Source organism: Pseudophryne corroboree, chromosome 2 (assembly GCF_028390025.1).
Source record: "Pseudophryne corroboree isolate aPseCor3 chromosome 2, aPseCor3.hap2, whole genome shotgun sequence".
Taxonomy (NCBI): Eukaryota; Metazoa; Chordata; class Amphibia; order Anura; family Myobatrachidae; genus Pseudophryne; species Pseudophryne corroboree.
In genome coordinates this window covers 933,538,353-933,565,122 of record NC_086445.1, presented here as the reverse complement: position 1 = coordinate 933,565,122, position 26,770 = coordinate 933,538,353, and the positions used below count along the sequence as shown (strand labels likewise).

Here is a 26,770-nt window from a genome sequence, read left to right as displayed (position 1 = left end):
TGGGGTTCTCTCTACATGTTGCAGTACAAGCACTCTGTCTCCATTGGAATGGCAGCACAGACCCCACACTGGCACTTAGTACTTCGTTCCTACTGGCAATAGAAAGGGAATGCGCATGAGCGCTACAGTGACGTCTAATGCAGGAGCATTGATCCTCTTCTGACAGGAGGAATTGGATAGACATGGGCATTCCATGCTATACAGGGGCTCTCTCTGCAGTACTCTGCACTCACATGAGGGAGGATACACCACTTGGGAGACAGTACAAGGAAAGTATCTGCACGCGTATACATAAACCAATGTAGTTAAAATGCCAAAATATGACATATAAAGACTGCTCTGATCAACCTCATCACATAAATGAGGATTTAATGACCAAATTGTAATACAAAAATGAAACAGCTGGGGAGATGGTTGGTGATAATGTGACATCTTTTTTGCCTGCAAGCACCTTCCTATGACGGGTGGCAAACCATCCTTTCAGATAATCATCAGAAACCTCTCATACAGCCGCATCTGCACCCACTTTAGCAGAATGTGCTGCAGCTCTGAATGTGTACCCTGGTACATAACAGAGCTGTATTGTTATAGTACTGTCTATTAGCACACACCATTTACTTTTACCATAAACGTTACTCTTTACCCATCCAAGCAGTAAGAATAATCTGTGGAATCTGTATACTGTACCTTCTTCCTTTTTCTGGTTTTCTTTGTGGCCTCGTCCTTCACTTCTGGTGTACTCAGGATGCATTCCTTACCCTACAGAAATAAAAACATTTAGCAAAATAGTACAAAAATAATATTTTTCTTTCAGAACCATTGCATGTGTTATCCATGCCTCGTCCTTTTCATGGGCCTCCTTCTCCAAATTATAGGTTTGTCTCTCTTAATTCATCCTGCCCTGACCAAAGACAAAATGAAGAGGTCCCCCTCCCCTAGACTGCATGCATTTCCCGGTAAGTGTGGGTCTAACTCAGATCTGATCGCAGCAACAAAATTGTTCTCTAATGGGCAAACCTATGTGCACAGCAAGGGGGGGACGGGGACAGAAATTACATGTACTGAGAGAGTTAGATTTGGGTGGGGTGTGTTTAAACTGAAATCTTAATTGCAGTGTAAAAATGAAGCAGCCAGTATTTACCCTGCACAGAAACAAAATAACCCACACTTTGGAGTGGGAGGTCCCATTGGCAACAGTGGGGGTGTGCTGCTGTGGACTGCGCCATTTTGCCCCAGCTGCAACGTGCCGTTGTGTGGAAGGCAGGGCCCCAATGCACAATTAATTGCATCATCACAGTAACCAGAAGGGTTGTCTGATGCCAGGAGAACTCTACAATATTCCAGGAGAATAGGCTAGTAGTATCACAGACACATCTGATGTACATGCACTATGTCACACTAAACATAAATATTGCAGCAGCTGTAACTACAGCATTAGAAAAGCAGCATACTGTGTGTGAGATCAAGTACATGGATTCTGGGATAAACAACGGCTTTACATGTATCTGGCTTGTCTTCCTGTAATCTGTCACATCTGGTGATATGGTAAGTGGATTTTCCTAATAAGCAATAATAGGAAGCGTGCCGATTTGGCACATACGTATCATCTGCAATAGCTCTTCCATTTATGTTTGCAGCGTAGATTGTTAAAACAGTTTCCTGTGTCAGTTTCATGTTGGAAAATATTATAGGTTTTGGCCTGGAGGGATCCAGATGGAAAACGGACACCATTACAGCAGCATTTACATTCCAATGATATGGGTCAGTCTCACCCCTCCACATTACTGATGGAAGACATAAACTTCCTGGAAAATGAGCTACAAGTTTCTGATATAAACCCAGGTTAAGTGTGACGATCAAACCTGATTTTATTGTAAATAAAATAGTCTTGGCCTGCATTTTCTGGCACGTGTCCGGCGACATTACGGTACGGTCCCAGAGGAAGTCCTGTGGCTCGATTTAGCTTACTTGGTGAAAGGAGAAAAGTAAATGAACCTTTAAGGAAAATCTGTCATCAGCTTTATAGCGTCACACGGTGGGGGATGGCTATATCTCGTGCATGTGAAATGAAGATCTGTAGCTCTGGGCCTATAGAAACATTTTACGAAGGAGCACAAAACCACATGTATGTTTTATAACACGGGTGTGTTTCCTAAATACCAAGTGTTCCAGCCATCACGTCCTCCGCTTACATATAAAATATCAATGGAGAGAGCAGCTTTTTTTTTTTGTTAGCATGTATTCGGCCGGAAGATTTACTTAAGAATGAGGAGTCTGGAATTCACACTGAAACTAGTGAGCAGACCTTGAAAAATAATTTGTCTGTAATATAAATACTACAGACGTGTGATAAGCAGGGGTCTACTACGATATCCCGGCTGTTGGAATCCCGATGCCCAGAATACCGGCTCCGGGATTCCGGCAGTGGGGTGAGTGCAAAAGGGCCCCTTGAGGGCTCCCTGCTCTCGCCACCCTGCGGGCACAGTGGCACGATACATGCGCCACACTATTCTCCCTCCAGGGGTGGCGTGGACGGGATCCAGTCTGAAGATCGACACTGTCTAGGGTCGACAATGTTTAGGTCGACTACTATAGGTCGACACTCACTAGGTCGACAGGTCAAAAGATCGACTTGAGTTTTTCCACATTTTTTTTTCTTTTTCATACTTAACAATCCATGTGGACTACAATTGGAACAGTAATCCCGAAGCATGGTGAGCGAAGCTAGCCATGCAAGGGAACATGGTGCACTAATTGGGGTTCCCGGTCACTCTACGAAGAAAACGACACAAAAAACCCCAAATACCTCATGTCGACCTTTTGACCTCTCGACCTAGCACATGTCGACCTAGAACCCCTGTCGACCTTCCAACCGTGTCGACCTAGTGACTGTCGACCTATAGTGGTCGACCTAAACATTGTCGACCGAGACACAGTCTAATGATCCACACCCGGCATGGACACCCCAAGAGGGAGAGTGGACACCCCAAGAGGGAGAACAGTTGTTGGTATTCCGAAGCCGGTATGCTGAGCGCCTGGATCACGACATTGGGATATCTAATGCTTCCCGATTAGCAGAACTCTGAACAACAATGTGGAAACCGTATTTCCACCAACCTAAGCTGTCCCTGTTCATGAAGCCTACAACACACTCTGCAGATACCACCTGAGGTAATGACAGTTTTGGAGCGCACCAAAGTACCTGGCGATTGTGCTATTTATCAAGCTCCAAAAACTCAAAGTTTTCCGATCTCAGTTCTGATAGCTACTGTCATCATCATCTTTCTTATGTGTCAGCATGGATGGTAGGAGATTTGCTTACCCTAATTGTATTGAAGCACCGATAAAGGTTGGCACCCGGCATAATTATTGACTTTTGCAGTTAGTACTTTGGGTGATTCGTTGTGTGTGAAATCCAGGCAGCCCTGCACGCCACCATGTTTTGTTGTGTTTCACAACATTATGGCTCATGGAGCAGGGCGGTGATGACGTGATTCATGGCGAATCGCGTGATGACGCCCATTGCCCCGCCCACTTCACAAGAGAAGTGAGCAATATGCAGTAGTCTTCCCCACTATCCTGGGAGAACTCCCCCAAACTCCCCAAAAATCTGGGAGAGCAGGCAGCTATGCCTAACAAATGGATGGACCTTTCTCAGTTCTGCAATAAGTGTCAACAGCAGTGCATAATACCTGTTCATAGACCCCATATGGATATTAGGACTGTGGTTTAGAAATCACTTATAGTGTAGTGGAATGAGGAGGCTTCTATCTTAGCCACTGTTACAAAGATGAAAAATCATTGTTGACACATTATGCAGTGATAAGGTATGATACCCGTCAGGGTACAGCTGCCACCAATGACAGACCCCTAGTACGTGCTGTAGTCATAGATTACCTGCTTCTTTTTCTTTTTAGAAGACCGTTCTGAAGTCACCTTCTTGCTCTTTTTTGGGGTCGGCTCACCATCGCTTTCCTGACTTTTTATATCATCCGCAGGTTCTAGATGAAGAAATGAAAGCATGCCATTTATTCTGTTATATACATATCACATATGTGCCATTAGGCTACGCCCCCTTCCCCACAAGGCCATTCCCCTTTTTCAGACAGTCCTTCATTTATAAACCCATATGTTGGGACGTATGGGTGTAGTATACAAGGTTGACTTTCAGGATCCCGACATATTCTGACTGTCAACATTCAGAATGATGATAGGGTCTCCATGTCGACAGTACCATTTTACCCTAACGCTCATATATTCATAATGTAGACATACATAATGTTGACATTTTAAACATGTCAACATTTTGTCAAAGTTGACATAATGAATATACTGACATTCTGAATGTCGGCAACGTAACTGCATACCCTCAAGACAAGTGTTCAAGAAGACTTATATAACGTAAATAATAAATGTAGTCAATGCACATTTATATAATGTCTGGGGTTTCTTATTAATCGCTCCAGAACTATAGTAATGAATAGGAGAAGGGAGAGAATTTCTAGGAATATATTCCATCTTCATTACATGTCATCTGACCAGCTCCGGAGGCCACTTCACCTTCACTTGAGCAGAAATAGGATAAGGAGCAGGAATCTAGCGGTGATGAATGAGGGAAAGTTGTAACCTTGCAGCTCATGTAAATAACACCGTCACATGCGTTTCACTTTCTGATGATGGCAAACTAATTACTACACTAACGCCATGTAAACTGCACAAAACATTCATATATTTCAATACTTACGTATAATACACAACCAAATATTTACAGAAGACTCTTGTGTGGGTGCACTCTTATATGTGTTTATGTAGATATGGTAAGTGTTAAAACATAACGTTTATTATGAGTAGTTAAAATAGGTTCAATATCGACTAATCCACCATAGGATCAACATACAAAAAAACAAACACAAAACAAAAACCATCCACATAAGACGTCTACAAATTCATAAAATGTAGAATATGTTCTGGTTGGTCTATATCAAGCCTGGCAGAGGGATGTAGACACTATCGTCATACATCAATCTTCTGCCTTACCAGCACAAGCAGAGCTTGTCTTAATGGGACCTGAATAAGTCAGACACAAGTCAGACCTCATCTATCAAGAGTACATTGTTTTCATGCGAGAGCTCAAAGATACGTCTGTGTGTTGTCTCTACCTCTCAATAACTGGATTACACCTCTGGGGACTGCTCTGATATTTCAAAGGATTCGCCAAAAGATTGGAAGGAAGAAAATGTGGTGATCCTGCTCATGGTATTAGGCCGGGATAGGTCTCAAATTACTAAACTAGGTATTCTCTGAGGGTCCCCCCTTCAGATACTGACCCAGCCCATCACCGTTTTGCTTCCAAGATTGGATGAGATTGGGCTCATGCGGTGAGGTATGGTAGTAAAAAGCAGACAGAATTAGCGACTCACCAATGAGAGTGCACCTATTGAGTATATTTGAAGGTAAGAAAATGTGGATCTACTGTCCACGTTAGACCTAGGATTGCTCCTCTGAATCGTAGATGAGAGTCCACAGAATAAGTTCAGGTTTGAAGGAGAGAGATGAGTTTATAGTCTGAAGTGTGTGTTAAGAATAGGTTGTATCATACAAAATTACTGCATCCACAATCAGATCTAAATGCAACTAGGTCAGATTCAGAAAGGTAGTGATCCATGTGATGAAAAAACACAATTGCTCTTTCGCAATGAGTAGAGTTATCAATACACCGTATTGGGACGTATTTATGGACATCACCGTAAATAAGATTATGTGCGTCTCATCAATGACAAAAATATTCTGTTAAAAATATAGGGGGTCATTCCGAGTTGTTCGCTCGTTATTTTTTTCTCGCAACGGAGCGATTAGTCGCTAATGCGCATGCGCAATGTCCACAGTGCGACTGCGCCAAGTAAATTTGCTATGCAGTTAGGTATTTTACTCACGGCATTACAAGGTTTTTTCTTCGTTCTGGTGATCGGAGTGTGATTGACAGGAAGTGGGTGTTTCTGGGCGGAAACTGGCCGTTTTATGGGTGTGTGCGAAAAAACGCAACCGTTTCTGGGAAAACCGCGGGAGTGGCTGGAGAAACGGAGGAGTGTCTGGGCGAACGCTGGGTGTGTTTGTGACGTCAAACCAGGAACGAAACTGACTGAACTGATCGCAGATGCCGAGTAAGTCTGGAGCTACTCAGAAACTGCGAAGAAGTGTCTATTCGCAATTCTACTAATCTTTCGTTCGCAATTTTGTTAAGCTAAGATTCACTCCCAGTAGGCGGCAGCTTAGCGTGTGCAAAGCTGCTAAAAGCAGCTTGCGAGCGAACAACTCGGAATGAGGGCCAATAATCATTCTGACAATGTAACCATTGGTCCCTATGAAATTCCAAATAAGTCCTGTGTGCGTGCCAATCTTAATACAAACACCGGTGGGATCTCCCACTATAAGGTCTGTTATTGGTAAAATATGTTTTCACCTAATTCTATGTCCATAGAAACATTGTCTAACTAATATATATAGACCAACCAGAACATAGTCTACATTTTATGAATTTGTAGACATCCTATGGGGATGGTTTTTGTTTTGTGATTGTTTTTTTGTATGTTGATCCTATGGTGGATTAGTGGATATTGAACCTATTTTAACTACTCATAATAAACGTTATGTTTTAACACTTACCATATCTACATAAACACATAGAGCACCCACACAAGAGTCTTCTGTAAATATTTGGTCTTAGCTTCTTGTCTGACTCTGGGTGCACCACCAGGTGTTTCATCAGAGAATTACTCTCTAATACATATAATTCTGGTCCGAACTATTTATTTAATTTGTGTGGGACTGGTGCGGAATCATAAACTTTTTTAGTATAATACACGACAACAGAATGATTGTCAGTTGATGTAATCTGTGCGCCATGCTCTAAGGTGGGAAATCTATAAAACTGGAAGAGAGGTACCTAACAAGTGAAACTAAACTGTCCGTAAAATGGGGGTAAATTAATTTATAAAAAATGCCAATATTTTTGGATTATAAACTGGAGTTATAAGTAGTGGAACTTATTTTTTATTTTTTTCATTTAGTTAAAGAACATATTAAAATACCCCAATTTTAAGACCATTACCCCCCAAGCTCATAGAACCCCACCTTAGAACATTAACGTTACAGTTTATGTATGAATCTTAGCTGAAGTCATTATTGGACGCATTTAAATCTATTGGTGTAGGGAGTTAGCAGAGACTACTGCAGCATCAACACCCATTGCACAGCAGGTAGTCTATTAAATAACAATGCAAAAATATACTGTTATTTTATTTATGTACAAACTAAACATACAAAATACTAATGGATCTATTTATTAAAGCATATTTGCAATCATACATCAGGTGGGGAATCGGTGGCTTGCGGCATTGTTGAAGTACAGTAGTGGGGCTATTTATTATGAGGATCTGCTCCAAAGATTACAGAAAAGGGAGATAAGCATTTGCTATTTTTTTTTTTTAGAAACTAAAAAACATCAATAAAATGTATGAGTAAATAATAGGAAGATGTGTGGCCATCCGGGGAAAAATAAATCCCTATGGTTTAGTAAGATGACTTGTGATAGATTGTAATCAGTGGTGTCACGAAGGACAGATCCCATTAATGAACCAAATTTCCCACCTGCAATGTGATGGTCCTGCCACAAGCTCAGATGAGTATGTAGGAATAAAAGTTACCAGGGCCTGATTAAGGGTTCCAGCCGCCCTAGGCTAATACAGGGCCGCTATATTCTTTAACAGCTGCAGCGGCTCTGGGAGCGCGGGCGGGTACGGCGCTTGACGTCTTGATGCATGTGAAGTCCGCTGCACCTCCCCCAGGACCCAGCGCTCCAGGCTGCAGTCTGATCAGCCTATTGGTTGATCAGGCCCTGAAAGTCACTCATTGTATGGGCAGCTTGCAATACAAATAATTAGACCCTGGCTACATGCCACAGGCTCTTCCTGTCCCACCAATGCTAGTATAGTGGAGGCAGCATAATACAGCACACATTTACACTGGGGTCCACTTGCTACATTTTGGATTGTGATACTGTAGATCTTTCTGTCCCACCTAGCATAATATGTGGCTGGGCAAATGCAATATCTGACTGAGGGTCTGTAGCAACAGGAAATATTGTGCAACCAACTCTCAGGGCAGAGGGCTTATGGGCCCTACAGACTCGGCGATGTGCTGCCGAGCTGCCCAACCGCCGATACGGCAGACGGGCGACCCGGCGGCGGGGGGAGTGAAGTTTCTTCACTCCCCCCGTCACCCGGCTCCGTAGACGTGCAGGCAAATATGGACGATCTCGTCCATATTGGCCTGCATGCACAGCCGACGTGGCACCAGCGATGAACGAGCGCGGGGCCGCGCATCGTTCATCGCTGATGCCTCCACACTGACAGATATGAACGTTATCTCGTTCATTAATGAACGAGATCGTTCATATCTTGCAGTGTTATCGCCCAGTGTGTAGTGCGCATTAGAGCCAACCCTCCGTTATAATGGTGGTTGGGGCAATTAAAGCTTTTCTTGTATGTTGGGAACATTCTAGTCAGAGAGGTGACAATGTAACCTTCCTGACAGACGCATACCACGCTGGTTGTATATTGGATTAGCAGCCATTTGTATAAAAATAGGAATAAATAAAAACGGAATACTAAACCCTTCTTAACATAACAAAAGTTATCAGCCCACAGCACTAACCGAAGAGTTTATCATAGCTACAGTGTACTGGCATCGTAATTGCTGCACAATCTTAATATATATACAGTACGTTGCTTAAATAAAAACACATGAACAGGGACAGTGTGCTCAAGACTCGGTGCTTCGATTCTGCTACCACAGCCTATCAAGAATTCTGCCGCCATTAAGATTTTTCTGACACACAAAGCATTAGGAAGGATCGTTTCAGGCCCCTGACATACTCTAAATAGTCTTCTCGACTTTTATGAGTAGATCCGAAACTTGGGCTGGACCAAATGGATAGGTATTGCCAATGGGAGGGAGGGTCTGTAAGACGGTGGATAGAGAATAGAGGGGGCCTGGTTCGGCCGGATTGGGTCATGACCAATGTTTGCCACAATTTCTCTCCTGGATGTCTGGAGGTAAGCAGACAGAAGATTACAATAAGAGGGACTATGGTGGTCATTTCGAGTTGTTCGCTCACTAGCAGTTTTTAGCAGCCGTGCAAACGCTATGCCGCCGCCCACTGGGAGTGTATTTTAGCTTAGCAGAAGTGCGAACGAAAGGATCGCAGAGCGGCGGCGGCATAATTTTTTTGTGCAGTTTTATTGTAGCTCAATACCTACTCAGAGCTTGCGATGACTTCAGACTGTTCAGTTCCTGTTTTGACGTCACGAACACGCCCTGCGTTCGCCCAGCCACGCCTGCGTTTTTCCTGGCACGCCTGTGTTTTTACGAACAGTCCATGAAAACAGTCAGTTGACACCCAGAAACGCCCACTTCATGTCAATCACTCTGCGGCCAGCAGTGCGGCTGCAAAGCTTCGCTAGACCTTGTGTGAAACTACATCGTTCGTTGTAATATGACTTCGCGCATGCGCAGAAGTGCCGTTTTTTTTACCTCAACGCTGCACAGCGAACGAAAGCAGCTAGCGATCAACTCGGAATGACCCCCAATAATCGCAACATTCCTAGTGGAAGTCACGAAGCTCAGCATATAAAAACTCCTGGCAGTGGTATCTCAGCAATGTATAGAATATCTGGTGACCACGGGTTAGTGACTGGAATTTTTACACATATCGTATTACAGTATAACTGGAAAGTGAACTCGCTCTTTTCCTGTAATGCACTATACAGTAGCTCCAACACGACTACTGGACACAATGGGGGTAATTCAGAGTTGAACGCAGCAGGAAACTTGTTAGCAGTTGGGCAAAACCATGTGCACTGCAGAGGGGGGCAGATATAACATGTGCAGAGAGAGATAGATTTGGGTGGGTTATTTTGTTTCTGTGCAGGGTAAATACTGGCTGCTTTATTTTTACACTGCAATTTAGATTTCAGTTTGAACACACCCCACCCAAATCTAAGTCTCTCTGCACATGTTATATCTGCCTCCCCTGCAGTGCACATGGTTTTGCCCAACTGCTAACAAGTTTCCTGCTGCGTTCAACTCTGAATTACCCCCAATAATAACAATGATATAATAAAAATGCATTTTATATAGACATGTTTCATAAAATTTCACTTAGTTAATAGTTTCTGAAAATGACAGAGTAATGTATTAATAATAATAATAATAATAATAATAGTTGGCATGGTGCAGAGACAGTGACAGATAATAAGTACCAAAGAACTGTATATACAGGATAAAGACTGGACCTTCTGTCTGGAAATCTTGCTGTGAGGAAGGTACTACTGGGCAAGCTGCACATTTACCAAAGTTACAAGGTTTATCGACAATCCGCGATTTGGCAGCACAGTGGGTAACGGTAAGCATTGCTGTGTTACTGCCAATTAGGTTACATCCAATTACACCCACATCCTGAGCCCTATCTGTGTGGATTAAATAAAAAACAGATCTGTGCACAGGGCTCTGTATATGGGATAAAACAAAACAAAAATGAAATCACAAAAGGGCCAACAACAAACTAATATTTATCCTATACATAATGAAAGGTTCTATCTAGTAACACACAGTAATAATAAGCATTAACATAACCCTACGCAAACAAATAAAAACATAAATGTGGCTGTCACAATCTTTATGTGAGGACTAATTAGCAGTAATCTCTTGCACCAAGCATGGGACTGGTGCGCGTAGCAATACTAATATCATCAGTTCTGGCAGCTGGCGTAAAATCAATTGACAGCGCAGGTTCCTGCTTTCACGAGAATGAGCCCTGTATTAGTTAAACAGATACTCACACTTCCATAACGTAGTAAATCAGGCTTCGTGGCTGCCCGCAGCTACAGCCACTTTGCCCGCGGCTGCCCCCAGCTATAGCCACTTTGCCCACGGCTGCCCACAGCTACAGCCACTTAGCCCGCAGCTACAGCCACTTTGCCCGCAGCTGCAGCCACTTTGTGTGCGACTTAGAATCACCCCCAATATTAGGATACTCTCCAGTTAAGTCATCACTGGCTTAATGCATCACTGTTCCTTACAGACCATCATCGTTGTGTGCTTCATTGAGAGATGATTTCACCTGCGTGGAGTTTGTATGGAGTCCTCGTATTTGAGTGGATTTCCCATATACTGAACACCACTTTCTCCCACAATCCAAAAACATGTTTGTACGTTATTTGCCCGCTGACTAAATAATTACCAGCATGGGCTCTATGGGCCCTATTCAGACCTGATCACTGTTGTGCGAATTCGCACAGCGTCCGATTATCGAATGACTGCGCATGCACCGCAATGCTCATCGCTAAACAGCAACAGGATGGTGTGAAAATTTCGGTTGTTAGGTGTATAGGAGTGTCAGGTAAAACGCAGGCGTTCCCAATCATTTTCAGGGCGGGTGTGTGATGTCAGCCTGTTTGTATCGCACTGTAGGAGTAAGTCTTGGGCTTCCCAAATCATTTGATGGCGAGTGAGTTGCGAACGGATTTGCAGATGTCCGCTGTCTGGACAAATTTTTACCCGGTGTACACATGCATTCGCACACTTGGAAAGGGGCGGGTTTTCACTATCCCTGGGCGGCGACTATCTGATCGCAGACCTCTGCAAATTTGCAGCACAGCGATCAGGTCTGAAGTAGGCCCTATGTTCTGAGCCTTGGAGAGAGTTAAAGTCAGCCAATCAGCTGCCAACTACCATGTTACAGGCTGTGTTTGAAAAATGACAGGAGCCGATTGGTTGGTACTGTATCTCTCTCCAAGCCTCAGTACACAAATCCCTGCGTGTGTCTGTGTAAGGGATTGTAGACTGTAAGCGTCAATGGTGCAGTGACTGATGTGAATGACAAATATTCTCTGTACAGTGGTACATAATTGGTGGCACTATATAAATAAATGAGAATACTAATAGCCCGTAGCTGCAATGCACACATTAATCTCATCCTGCATAACCCCTAAGCCATACCCTGTTAATTTGGGACATCTCCTCTTGTGAATTTTATTAGTGAAAGGTCACCATAATAAATAACAATTTACAGCTAACTGTAAATTGCTGAGTAACTGTAACCATTGCAAATATATACCGAGGGCTTCTCAGAAGAGTCTAAATGTGCTGTATCTAAAACGATCCTTTTACCATGTCAGAGCTGGAACGGAATGCAGCCCATCACATAGCGCTGCATACAGACATCTCCAGCACGGCACTGAGAGATGAAATGGCTTGTGGGAGAAATAATTGCCCTGGCAGCTCTTGCTATGGCCAGGAATTAGACTTCATCAGAAATAGTCAAGCAATGGTTGGGACTCGGGAGGATCCACCTAAATGGATCATCTGTGGAGGAAACTACTGACATATAGGGGGAGATTCAATTGCTTATCGCGCCCGATCTACCGTCTAAAGTGACGGGAGATCGTGGGGGTGATATTCATTTGTTTTCAGTTTTCGCGCTGATTGCGTCCATAGAGATTGGGTTTAGCCGCGTAAAGCAGCTAAACCCGACCAAAGTGCTGGTCACATTCGTGAAAAGTGCCATTTAGCTGAAATGCAGAAGTCGGCAGCCAGCGCGCCCGAATGGAAAAACAATTGAATAGCTCTGTTTGGGCGCCATCTAGTGGCTGTCAGTGAGAACATAACTGAATCTCACCCAATTAGACCCCAATTGTAGACAGGAGACTTTTTGAAGGTTGAGATTAGGGTGGCCAATCCTGGGACCGGGATCGGCGGGATCCTGGGATTTAGGCCAAAAATAGGCCGGGATTCAATCCTGGGATTGGAAGCTCCAATGCTGCGGATTGCGGGATCATTAATGCCGGGCAGTGTTGAGCATCCTCAGGACGCTCAGTCGCTGCTCGGCTCTCCCAGCGCAGTGTGGCCTGTGACTGTGAGGTCACTCTGCGCAGTCAGAAAGCCGCTGAGCCCAATTGTAAGGCGGTAGTCACCCGCCGCCTCCTCCTTGCTCCACCTGCACTCACCTTGCGTGGATGAAGTTTCCCACCCACCCGGCCCTGAAGTTTTGTAAGTTTATATATGTCTGCGGAATGGGTAGGAGAGGCGGGGCGTGGGGGATGACCATTTTTCAATCCCGATACCCAGGATTGAAAAAATGGCTTCCCTAGTTGAGATTTATCAAATCTTCTACAATGCAGAAGTGTTGGTGTTGCAACTAATCAGATTCTATCATTTATCCAGCACAGAAATTGATAACTAGAATTTGATTAGAGGACATGGACAAAGGGGGTCATTCTGACCCGATCGCACGCTGCAGTTTATCGCAGCAGTGCGATCGGGTCAGTACTGCGCATGCGCCAGGGCCGCAGTGCGCCGGCGCATGCAAGACAGCCGGAGGCCGTCGTTGCCAAGCAATCGCCTCTGCCTGATTGACAGGCAGAGGCGGTCGCTGGGCGGGAGGGGGCTGGACCACAGCGTTAAGCCAACGTTTAGGGGGACCATTAAGGGGGCAGGCCGTGGCGGCTGCATGACGTCATACGCAGCAGCTGCATCCTGAGCAGCGAAGAAGTTCTCCCGGCCAGCCGCAGGAGCTGCTCTGTCCGGGAGCTACTCCTTAAATGCATAAGCATCGCCGCTGTGCAATGCTTTTTCATTTCTGTGGGGGTGGCTGGCACTGACATGCGGGGCAGACTAGCCCTGTGATGAGCGTCCCCCCCGCATGTCTGAGTGCCTGATCGTAGCTGTGCTAAATTTAGTACAGCTACGATCAACTCAGAATGACCCCCAAAACCTCTGTGTTTTCTCTGAAGAAGGTTTGATAAATCTCACGATTATAGCAATGTATAAGGAAACTAACTATACAGACTGCAGGATAAAGCGAAATGGTTGCTCTCTGCAGGTATCCAGTCTCTAGTTCGACCACACTTGTGTTGACATGCATTAGGTCGACCATTATTGGTCGACATGAATTAGGTCGACAGGGTTTCTATGTTGACAAGACAAAAGGTCGACATGAGTTTTCACAATTTATTTTTACTTTTTCATACTTTACAATCCAAAAACACTCATGTCGACCTATTTTAGATGTCGACTTAGTTACTGTTGACCGAAGTGTGGTTGACCCTATGAACCACACCCCTCTCTGCAGCCTCAATTAAAGAAATCTCAGGACATTTTTAATTTCACATCCTCACCTCATATTTGCCTACTCTCTCAGAATAACATACCCTGCAGCTTCCCTGTACAAGTTTATGATGTGCGCAATTTAATATTATTTTTTTTAATCCCCTGACTTTTGAAGGAGAACGAAGGTCACTGCCGTAGGCGAAGATATTAGGAGGCTGATGTGATTTTGTCTGCATTTGTGTTTATGGGCCTGATTCATACCGTATCGTTGCTGGGCGATCAGTTACTAACTGTGCATGCGTATGCACCGCAATGCGCATGCGCGTCAGACAACAACAAAAGGCATCGCCGGTTAGCGACGGGATGGTGCGAAAAATCAGATCGCACGGGCGTTCGCAAGGTGATTGACAGGAGGAAACAGTTTGTGGGTGGTAACTGACCGTTTATTGAGTGTCTGGAAAACCGCAGGCGTGCCCAAGCATTTTCAGGGAGGGTGTCTGACATCAGCTCCGGCCCTGATAAGCCTGTTCTCATCGCACTGGAGGAGTAAATCCTGGGCTGCACAGATATACCTCCCAACATGACCCTCTCCAGGAGGGACAGAACGCTCTGCTTCTGGACTTCCCTATTAAGTTATAATTGCCATCACCTGTGCTGAACACCTTTCTTATCCATTAGCCTGTTCAACACAGGTGCTGGCAATCATGAATTAAGAGAAAATCCAGGAGCAGAGCATTGTGTCCCTCCTGGAGAGGGTCATGTTGGGAGGTATGCACAGAGACTGCACAAAGTGGAATTTTGCAGCTCAGCGTACACATGGGATCGCACACTTGCATGGCGAATCTACACTCCCCCTGGAGGCGGCGACTATCTGAACGCAGGACAGCAAAGTTAGCAGCCCAGCGATCACACCCTCTATGTTCACACATGTAAAATGAGTTAATGAAAAATAAAAGAATAATTTCATGCATTGTGGCGATCATCACTGTCTGCCTGTGATTGCTCCAGGCGGGTTTGGTATGTAATACTGGTGGTTGGGATGCTGGCGGTCACATGACCAACAGCAGCATCCCGATACGGCAGGGGTGGCCAAACCAGTCCTCGAGATCTACTAACAGTTCACGTTTTCCAGGCAACTTGTGGATCTGTAGAATGTGTCAGGAATAAAAGCAGCACAAGTTTGAAAACGTGACAGTTAGTAATGACTTCACCTGTGCACCAGCTTGGTTGTCTGGAAAACGTGAACTGCTGTTAGATCTCGAGGACCGGGTTGGCCACCCCTGCCATACGCATACCTCCCAACATGAACCTCTCCAGGAGGGACACAGGGGGTCATTCCGACCCATTCGCACGCAGCGGTTTATCGGGTACGGAGGGCACAGTGCGCGTGCACGACGTTGCCCAGCGACAGGGGTCGCCGGGTTACGTCGCGACTTACAATGGAAGCCGTCGCAGAGCCGACCGCTAAGAAGATTGACGGGAAGGAGGCGTGGCTGGGCGGATCCGGAGCGTTTGGAGACGTTTTCGGGGAGTGTTGAGTATAACGCAGTCGTGTCCAGCAGAACGGAGGGCGGAGGAGTGACGTCAAAGCCGAGCCCATCATCACTGGATCCATCGCACAGGGTAAGTTGGTATAGGGCTAGTCTTGCTCTGCTTGAAATTTTCTTAGCTTAGCAGGGCTGCACAAGCGATCGCAGCCCTGCTAAGCTAAAATATACTCCCCCCATAGGCGTGGACTAGTTGATCGCAGCAGCAGCAAAAAGTTGCTGGCTGCGATCAATTCGGAATGACCACCACAATGCTCTGCTCCTGGACTTCCCTCTTAATTTATGATTGCTATCACCAGTGCTGAAACACCTTTCTTATCCACTAACCTTTTCAACACAGGTGATGGCAATCCTAAATTAAGAGAAAAGTTCAGAAGCAGAGCATTCTGTCCCTCCTGGAGAGGGTCATGTTGGGAGATATGCATACGGGGTAAGTTTTTTAACCCTACCCTACCCCTATCCATCCAGGGGTGGCGGTTATGGCTAACCCTTCATGGTTGGGGGTTACGGCTAACCCTCTGGGGGTGTTGGCTAACCCCCCCCCCAGTGCCAAGCCCAACCCCCCCCTTTCCCCGGGGGCCCTAACCCATACCCCAATACTTACCTTCGGGATGTTGGCTGTTGTGTTCTGGAGCCAGTCGCTGAACGCATCCCCCCCCCCCCCCCCAGCCCTCAGGCACCCACAAATGATAAAGAATATTTAGGCAAATATGCGTCTCTGTGCTGTCTGAATCTGTTACCCATTACTGTAATTGCAATCAGTAGGATTTACCGACAATCGGGATTCCGTCCGTCAATAAACAGACAATGGCATCCCGATCGCCAGTATGCCGGCAGTGGGGCGAGCGCAAAGAGTCCCTTTGGGGGCTCGATGGCTCGCTGCGCTCGCCACAGGTTCTGTTCTCACTTTGTGGGTGTCGTGGACACCCACGAGTGGGAATAGCCCCTGTTAGCCAGGATTCCGGTTGTCGGCATTGTCAGTGGTTGGGATCCCAACGTCAATATCCTGACCGCCAGGTTCCCGACTGCCGGCAACTTAACTGTATACCCTGTAATTGACCTCTTTATACGGATCCTACATAATCGCCGTAGAACAATTCTTTTGTATCTTACGCTACGCTTACTGGCATAAGTTCAACTCAGCATCACCCTTTAAATGTCAGTACATTCCATGATTATGTCTGCTGGTACATTCCATGATTATGTCTGCTGGTACATTCCATGATTATGTCTGCTGGTATATTCCATGATTATGTCTGCTGGTATATTCCATGATTATGTCTGCTGGTATATTCCATGATTATGTCTGCTGGTATATTCCATGATTATGTCTGCTGGTATATTCCATGATTATGTCTGCTGGTAAAGAAATAAAAAAATAGACAAGTAACAAGAAATAGCGATTTTATATTCTATATCCATTTTTGCTGGTAAGTCTTATTCCTAGAAAAAAAAATGTCCATTAAACCCTGTCGGAAGCTTCTCACCTTCATAAAAGAGATTCATGGCAGGGATATAAGAAGATAAAGGAAATGAACACATGTGTGCGGTTATATTTACAAGTGACTCATTCTCCTCCCAGGCAGGTAACGCTGAATTTTGATGCTAACAGAAACAAGGAGGTTCTGATTCCTATGAATAAACCTGATGAAAGGCTGCAATATTTTCTTATGCCAGGAGAACAATTGAAGTCTGATCCGAAATGTTTGTTGTTTAGAAACAGATGGCTAACTGTATTTATCCCATTACAGTGCAGCGCTGACTGGCTATATGTCTCTGTGGATACAGCCAAGCATCAGGTCATCTTTCTGACAGGACCATCTGCCTACGGAGGGAACTATAAGTGGGTGGGTTATATTTAGAGCCTGGTCCAATGAAGAGCTAAGGACCCTGGTGACTTTCCAATGCAGCTCACCAGCAGACTGTCTGCCACACATTAATGCTATCCCTGTGCAGGGAGACATATACTAGTGGGATATTGGGGAGGACAGAGGTAAGGAGGATTATCATTCAGTATACACACCAGCAAGACAAGGTGACAATTACGGGAATTGGCTGGATACTTCTATACATGGATTTGTCATTCTGGTCATCTGAAAGGAAGACTGGACTGATCTAGCATCTCCTCAGAGAGGTAAGTCCATTCATTATTATTTTGGATTTAAGTTATCAGACCATGATCAGAAAAATGTTACACTACGGACTTGGGCTCTTGTGTTACACTAAAGCAAACTTAGGAAACCTGTGGCTCATAGCTGCTGCAGAACTACAAGTCCCAGCATGCTGGAGACCCTGAATTTGCTAAATGCTGCAGCACATGTCAAAGCCTAAGAAAAGTCGTGCACTCCTAGGCTGGCAGGGCCTAGTTGGGAGTTGTAGATTTACCAGAGTTTCCTTAACCCTGTGCATGTGCCCTCTTTAGATTGCAAGCTTTGTGGAACAGGCGAGTTTCTGGCAGCTCTTTGCACTTCATTAACCTTGCCTATGTATTGCTTCCATGAGGGGTTGCTTATAAATATTAATACTTGTAAAATGTATTTAGCTGATTATTTGAGACACATTTTATAGAAGTCGACGTTAATATAAAATGTATGAGTCAAAAAAAAACCCAAAGACAGAATAATAAAAAGTGACAATGTACCACGTGAAATGATACATGTACTGCTGAGCCTGAAGTGTGAAAGGTGAGATCAGCTGCACAGATGCAAGATACATTGATTTACTCTTCCTGCATCTTGGTTACACATTTCACTATGTACAGGGTGGAAGATGGGTGACATATGTTCCCATAAAATGATTTACATTGAGAAGTATGGTCCACTGCTGCTCTGTCATTCACGGCACTAGTAAGGACGTGCACTGCAGCAGATCTGTGATGAATTATCCGGTTACAGTTTATACATTAGCACCTGGGTTGTGTATAAACCTTTGCAGCATTTTGTAAGGTTTAAGGTCACTGATAAAAATAGGCATCTGTTTCCTCGGTGCAGGTCACTAGGGTCACCAGATAGATTGTCCGCTGCCATAGAGAAATGCCCGCACAGCATATTCCTGGTCAGAATTCAATTGCCACTTCTGCAATTTGCATCTTGATTTTTATGGCGCCAACATATTCCTTGGCACTGTACAAGCAGGATGAGCAATCTTTACACGTCAACTTAACACATTCTGCAATAATGAAGTGGCAAATGAATCATAAAACACAAAGGTGTTGGCGGTAGTACACTCATGTCGTGGTCACAAATATTAATTGTGTCACATGCTCGGTTACCAGTTATGGCGTCTGAAGGGGTCTGGTAGCTGATTGGTGGAGGAAGTGCATCCTGGAGAACAGGTGCAACACTGGAGAAGTGATGAAAGCAGTAGGTGGAAGTGGTAATGAGGCATGAGGCAAAGGATCATAGGTTTAGGCAGTAATCAGAGCAGAGAGCACTGGTAGGAAGGTGCACAGAAGCCGTATAAGAGATATGGGAGGTGTGCTGTAGCATTATGGAGAGCTTTACAGGTGAGCCATTTATCAGATTCTCACCGGGTTAAAACTTGCGCAGCTCCGTCACACCTTAAAATAGTGATGTCCTGTACTTATAGTAAACATGATGTCCTGTACTCTTACATACCATTCTCTATATGATACTGCATGTTAGGATGTCCTGCACTCTGTATTTACATTCAATGCAATGTTAGTGCCTGGGGTTGCATCCATGCTGATGGCACTTTATAGACATCGCCAAGAATTTAACTCCCATGTTGGGTCTATTTGCACAGCTTCCAGACAAATAAAATAAATCACCCAAAAGTTAAAGTGTAGTTTTGGGAGAACATCACAGAGTTTTATGAAAATGGAACCATAACTGGTGTTTCTAGAGTTCCACCACTGCAGCATGGAGTGGTCAGCATCTTCCCAATGGAGCTTTAAGGGACCTGATTACAGGGCCATATCAACAGGTGTGAGCCCAGGGGGCGCACAGTTGTACTCCAACGGCACTTGTCTTCAGTTTTCAGGGTGACAGTAGAGACTACCCATTCGCTTGAGAGCCACATGGCACTGGTGTCCGGCTTCCTGCTCCAGGTGCTTTCGCCTGGTTGTACAGTCAGAGGGCTGAAACACACTACACGGCTTTTGCCGGCCGGGAAAAAGCCCGACGGCTTTTTCCCGTGCCGGCATTGTAGTTAACAGTGTAAGGGCTAGGGTCCCTTCACACTGCACGGCCCCGGCCCGGCTGCCGGGTTGCAGCCGGGTCTCACCACTGGAAGGTCCGGCGGCCGGGCGGCCGCCGGGCCGTCTTTGGAGCCAGTGAACCGTGTGTGTGAAGGGGAGCTTTCACACACAACGGTTTTTTCTGAAGCCGTGTCTGATGCTGCGCATGCGCACAGCATCACACACGGCTCAAAGCCGTCCTGTGTGAGCGACTCTGCCGGTTTCTCCCGGATGGCAAAAAGCCGGACAAAGTTTGTCCGGCTTTTTGCCATCCGGGGAAAACCGGCTAGTGTGTTACAGCCCTAAGGGGTCTATTCACGCAGCAGTGAAAAGAGTGGAGAAGTGAGCCTGTGGAGAAGTTGCCCATGGCAACCAATCAGCTGCTCCGTAAAATTGTATAGTATGCAAATAATAAATGTTACTTCAATGCTGATTGGTTGGCATGGGCAACTTCTCCACAGGCTCACTTCTCCACACTCTTCATTGCTTCATGAATTGACCCATAAGTGTTTGTGCTGAAAAACCTTTTCACTGAGGCTTTCAGATATATACATAACACAATCATCACAAGAGACACTACCATGTTGGTCACCCTGAGTGTAAAGCTTGGCAGCAGACCCCAGCTGTCTAACTGTCATATTATGGTTATTATCCTCAGGCTCTCAGAAGCCAGTAAGAGGATTTTAATACTGTGGGTCAACAACAGGGAAAACAGTAAGACTTTGAAGATGTTCCATTCACCTTCGGCCGCTAATGTGGTCGCATTGCAGTTTGCCGTTTTTATTCAGCCCCGTACTGCGCCCAGAAGGATGCGACCGCAATGTGACTGAAAGTGGCGGCCGTTGGGTGGGTGTTCGCAGGGTGGTGACGCAGTGTTGGAAGGGCATGCCAGCAAAAATGTAGGCGTTTCCGGAGCATGTACGCAACACGCAGCCGCTCAGATTAAGAAAATGGATTTGGTGCGCCTGCCTTCACAGCTGGGCAGGGGTCGTCCATAGTTCGATGCGATCGCAATCTAATTGTGATGAGATCACAGTTAGATTGCGATCGCATTCCTTGGCAGCCCCCAGATGAGATTTTTCCAGTCGCAGTTTCTGCTAAGATTGACGAAACTGCGACTGATACTGAATAAGGAGCTATGGGAGAAATCGCAAACGGAGTGATTATCGAATGACTGCGAATATGTAGTGTTGGCATTGCGCACGCGTGAGGGATCATATCGACAGAAAGTGCGTAAAGATTGTAATTGCAGTGTAGCCGCTGTTTGACAGGATGCCGGCGTTTCTGGGCGGAAACCTGCCATTTTAATAGGCAAGTATATGTGGGCAGTTCTAGAAATATGATCAATAGCACTACAAACAACCACTTACTGTAAATGGTATAAATAGTATAGGGAGAATAAAGGGCCAGATTCACTAAGGATTGCAAATGCAAAGCTGCTCACAGCAGTCCTTAGCCATGCAAATGCAGGAGGAGGTGCATACCACCTCCTCCCTGCATTTGCTATGCGATCGCATCTCAGATCATCTCAGTTGCAATGTTCATCTGCGACGGCAGGGTGAGTAAGCTTCAGCTTTCTTATGGTGGGTACACACTGATAGATATATCTGCCGATCAATTAATCGGCAGATATATCTATGGACGGATCAGGCAGTGTGTTGAGCATACACACTGCCCGATTCGTCGGGGACTGATGTCATGAACTGTCAATCACTGCCAGCTGCCGCAGCATGTGTACGGGCGGTCGGCCGACGGCCCGTACACACACAGCGACGCGCCAATATATCGGTAGATATATTGGCTGTCGGCTGTGCTGCAGGGCCGACGTGACATGTCTGTGAACGACGGAGCTCGCAGACATATCGGCCGTATACACTGGTCGACGGACCCGCGATATATATCGTCCGTTCAAGAGAACGGCGGCCGATATATCGGCCAGTGTGTGTGTACCCACCTTTAGGGCCTAATTCAGAGTTGATCGCAGCAGCAAATTTGTTAGCAGTTGGGCAAAACCATGTGCACTGCAGGGGAGGCAGATATAACATGTGTCGAAAAACGGACCAATTGACGATAGTGTGCGTCCTGGATTCGACTTCATGGGCGGCACAAAAGCGTTCAATAATCTTGAAAAAAAATGCGTGGGGTCCCCCCTCCTAAGCATAACCAGCCTCGGGCTCTTTGAGCCGGTCCTGGTTGTAAAAATACGGGGGGGGGAAATGACAGGGGATCCCCCGTATTTTAACAACCAGCACCGGGCTCTGTGCCTGGTCCTGGTGCCAAAAATACGGGGGACAAACCACGTAGGGGTCCCCCGTATTTTTCACACCAGCACCGGGCTCCACTACCTGGAGCGATAATGCAACAGCCGCGGGACACTTTTATATAGATCCCTGTGGCCCTGGCATTAAATCACTAACTAGTCACCCCTGGCCGGGGTACCCTGGAGGAGTGGAGACCCCTTAAATCAAGGGGTACCCCCCCTCCAGCGACCCAAGGGCCAGGGGTCCCCTGTTATTCCCCCCGTATTTTTACAACCAGAAATGGCTCAAAGAGCCTGAGGCTGGTTATGCTTAGGAGGGAGGACCCCACGCATTTTTTTCCCCAGAAATTTTAACCAATTCCCACCCCTACCCACTGAAAAACATGCACTGATCTCTCCATATTATTTTAGTCAGTAAAAAAAAAAATATTCTTTTAAAAAATCTATTAAATAATACTTGTGGCTCATAAATAGACAAACCAAGTAGATAATCCCTTCTAATATAAATAGATATGCTATTAGCAATCAAAAAAACACCAAAAAAAACATGTTTTTAAAAAATAAGATTTTACACTTAACGGTAAATCTATTTCTCGTAGTCCGTAGAGGATGCTGGGACTCCGTAAGGACCATGGGGAATAGACGGGCTACGCAGGAGATATGGGCACTTTAAGAAAGACTTTAGATTCTGGGTGTGCACTGGCTCCTCCCTCTATGCCCCTCCTCCAGACCTCAGTTAGAGAAACTGTGCCCAGAGGAGATGGACAGTACGAGGAAAGGATTTTTGTTAATCCAAGGGCAAGATTCATACCAGCCACACCATATAACCTGTGATAAACTACCCAGTTAACAGTATTAACAAACAACATAGTCTCGGTCCAAACCGATGAACTATAATATAACTATATACAAGTCTTGCAGAAGAAGTCCGCACTTGGGACGGGCGCCCAGCATCCTCTACGGACTACGAGAAATAGATTTACCGGTAAGTGTAAAATCTTATTTTCTCTAACGTCCTAGAGGATGCTGGGACTCCGTAAGGACCATGGGGATTATACCAAAGCTCCCAAACGGGCGGAAGAGTGCGGATGACTCTGCAGCACCGATTGAGCAAACAGGAGGTCCTCCCCAGCCAGGGTATCAAACTTATAAAACTTTGCAAAAGTGTTTGACCCCGACCAAGTAGCAGCTCGGCACAACTGTAGTGCCGAGACCCCTCGGGCAGCCGCCCAAGACGAGCCCACCTTCCTAGTGGAATGGGCCTTAAACGATTTCGGTAACGGCAATCCTGCCGTAGAATGCGCCTGCTGAATCGTGTTACAGATCCAGCGAGCAATAGTCTGCTTTGAAGCAGGTCCGCCAACCTTGTTGGCTGCATACAGGACAAACAGTGCTTCTGTTTTTCTGATCCTAGCCGTTCTGGCCACGTAAATTTTCAAAGCCCTGACCACATCAAGGGACTCGGAATCCTCCAAGTCCCGTGTAGCCACAGGCACGACAATAGGTTGGTTCATATGAAAGGATGAGACCACCTTAGGTAGGAATTGAGGACGGGTCCGCAACTCCGCTCTATCCATATGGAAAACCAGATAGGGGCTTTTATGTGATAAAGCCGCCAATTCCGAAACTCGCCTAGCCGAAGCCAAGGCTAACAACATGACCATCTTCCAAGTGAGAAATTTCAACTCCACTGTTTTAAGTGGTTCAAACCAATGTGACTTAAGGAAACTTAACACCACGTTAAGGTCCCATGGCGCCACCGGAGGTACAAAAGGAGGCTGAATATGCAGTACTCCCTTCACAAAAGTCTACACTTCAGGTAACGAGGCCAATTCCTTTTGAAAGAAAATGGATAAGGCCGAAATCTGAACTTTAATGGAGCCTAATTTTAGGCCCAAATTCACTCCAGTTTGTAGGAAGTGAAGAAAACAGCCTAGATGGAATTCTTCCGTAGGAGCATTCCTGGCCTCACACCAAGAAACATATTTTTGCCATATTCGGTGATAATGTTTAGACGTCACGCCCTTCCTAGCCTTTATTAGCGTAGGAAAGACCTCATCTGGAATACCTTTTTCCGCTAGGATCCGGCGTTCAACCGCTATGCCGTCAAACGCAGCCGCGGTAAGTCTTGGAACAGGCAGGGACCTTGTTGTAACAGGTCCTGCCTTAGAGGAAGAGGCCACGGATCTTCTGTGAGCATTTCTTGCAGATCCGGATACCAGGTCCTTCGTGGCCAATCTGGAACAATGAGAATTGTTCTCACTCCTCTTTTTCTTATTATCCTCAACACCTTGGGTATGAGAGGAAGAGGAGGAAACACATATACCGACTGGAACACCCACGGTGTCACTAGGGCATCCACAGCTACCGCCTGAAGGTCTCTTGACCTGGCGCAATACCTTTGTAGTTTTTTGTTGAGACGGGATGCCTTCATGTCTATTTGGGGTTGTCCCCACCGACTTGCAATGTCCGCGGAGACTTCATGATGAAGTCCCCACTCTCCCGGATGCAGATCGTGTCTGCTGAGGAAGTCTGCTTCCCAGTTGTCCACTCCCGGAATGAACACTGCTGACAGAGCGCTTACATGATTCTCCGCCCAGCGAAGAATTCTGGTGGCTTTCGCCATTGCCACTCTGCTCCTTGTGCCGCCTTGGCGGGTTACATGAGCTACTGCAGTGATGTTGTCTGACTGGATCAGAACTGGTCGATTGCGAAGTAAAATCTCCGCTTGACGTAGGGCGTTGTGTATGGCCCTTAGTTCCAGGATGTTGATGTGAAGACAAGTCTCTTGACTTGACCAAAGTCCTTGGAAATTTCTTCCCTGTGTGACTGCTCCCCAACCTCAGAGGCTCGCATCCGTGGTCACCAGGATCCAGTCCTGAATGCCGAACCTGCGGCCTTCCAGGAGGCGAGCACTGTGCAGCCACCACAGGAGAGATATCCTGGCTCTGGGAGATAGGGTGATCCTTTGATGCATTTGTAAATGAGACCCGGACCATTTGTCCAGTAGGTCCCATTGAAAAGTCCTTGCATGGAACCTGCCGAAGGGGATGGCCTTGTACGATGCCACCATCTTCCCCAGGACACGGGTGCAGTGAAGCACCTTTTTTGGCTTTAATAGGTTCCTGACCAGAGCTATGAGCTCCTGAGCCTTTTCCATCGGAAGAAAAACCTTTTTCTGTTCTGTGTCCAGAATCAGGCCCAAAAAGGTCAGACGCGTTGTAGGAACCAGCCGGGACTTCGGAATATTGAGAATCCGGCCGTGCTGTTGCAACGTCCTCACTGACAGTGACACGCTGTCCAGTAACTTCTCTCGAGATCTCGCCTTTATGAGGAGATCTTCCAAGTATGGGATAATTGCGACACCCTGCTTGCGCAGGAGCACCATAATTTCCGCCATTACCTTGGTAAAAATTCTCTGGCCCGTGGAAAGCCCAAACGGCAACGTCTGAAATTGGTAATGACAGTCCTGTACCGCAAATCTCAGGAACGCCTGGTGAGGAAGAAAAATCGGAACATGAAGGTAAGCATCCTTTATGTCCAGGGAAACCATCCAATCCCCCCCCTCCAGGCTGGCGATGACCGCTCTGAGTGATTCCATCTTGAACTTGAACTTTTTCAAGTACAGGTTCAGGGATTTCAGATTCAAAATGGGTCTGACCGAACCGTCCGGTTTCGGAACCACAAACAGGGTTGAGTAATACCCCTTTCCTTGTTGGAGAACAGGAACCTTGACTATCACCTGTTCCAGGTACAATTTTTGAATTGCAGTTAACTCTAACTCCCTTTCTGACGGAGAAGCTGGCAGAGCCGATTTGAAAAACCGGCGAGGAGGCATCTCTTCGAATTCCAGCCTGTATCCCTGAGAAACAATCTCTATTGCCCAGGGATCCACCTGTGAGTGAACCCAGACTTGGCTGAAGACGTGCCCCCACTTGATCTGGCCCCCCCAGGGAAGTCCCAGCGTCATGCGGTGGATTTTGCAGACGTGGGGGGGGGGGGGGGGGACTTCTGCTCCTGGGAACTAGCTGTGTGCAGCTTTTTTCCCTTGCCTTTACCTCGGGCAAGAAAGGACGATCCCCGTACCTTTTTGCTTTTATTTGAACGAAAGGCTGCATTTGGTAATGAGGTGCCTTCTTAGTATGTTGCGGGGGAACATAAGGTAAAAAAAATTGATTTACCAGCCGTAGCAGTAGAGACAAGGTCCGAGAGGTCTTCTCCAAACAACTCCTCCCCCTTGTAAGGCAACGACTCCATATACCGCTTTGAGTCGGCATCCCCCGTCCACTGTCGGGTCCACAAGAGTCGCCTAGCAGACACAGACATAGCATTTATTCTGGAGCTTAGTAAACAAATGTCTCTTTGAGCATCCCTCATATATAACGCAGCATCCTTGATATGCTCTAGGGTCATTAGAATGGTATCCTTATCTAGGGTCTCAATCTCCGTAGACAAGGAATCTGTCCATGCTGCGACAGCACTACAAACCCAGGCTGATGCCATAGCCGGCCTAACAATAGTACCAGAATGTGTGTAAATGTACTTCATGGTAACTTCCTGCTTACGATCCGCAGGATCCTTGAGGGTAGCAGTATCCTG

The 26,770-nt window shown here is 46.0% G+C and overlaps 2 protein-coding genes across 3 annotated transcripts in view; one reads left to right on the top strand and one right to left on the bottom strand.

The window, feature by feature from the left end:
• CMSS1 (cms1 ribosomal small subunit homolog) overlaps positions 1–26,770 on the bottom strand; it is a 600,650-nt gene that overhangs the window by 57,725 nt on the left and 516,155 nt on the right. The window contains exons 2-3 of the mRNA XM_063956255.1: positions 3,898–4,001; positions 688–759 (exon numbers count right to left, since the gene is read on the bottom strand). Coding sequence (XP_063812325.1) covers positions 688–759; positions 3,898–4,001 — 176 coding nt within the window. The remainder of the gene's footprint in view (positions 1–687; positions 760–3,897; positions 4,002–26,770) is intronic.
• FILIP1L (filamin A interacting protein 1 like) overlaps positions 17,585–26,770 on the top strand; it is a 504,217-nt gene continuing 495,031 nt past the window's right edge. For both annotated transcript variants that reach the window (XM_063956250.1, XM_063956251.1), the window contains exon 1: positions 17,585–17,847. The gene's annotated coding sequence lies outside the window, so the exon portion shown is untranslated. The remainder of the gene's footprint in view (positions 17,848–26,770) is intronic.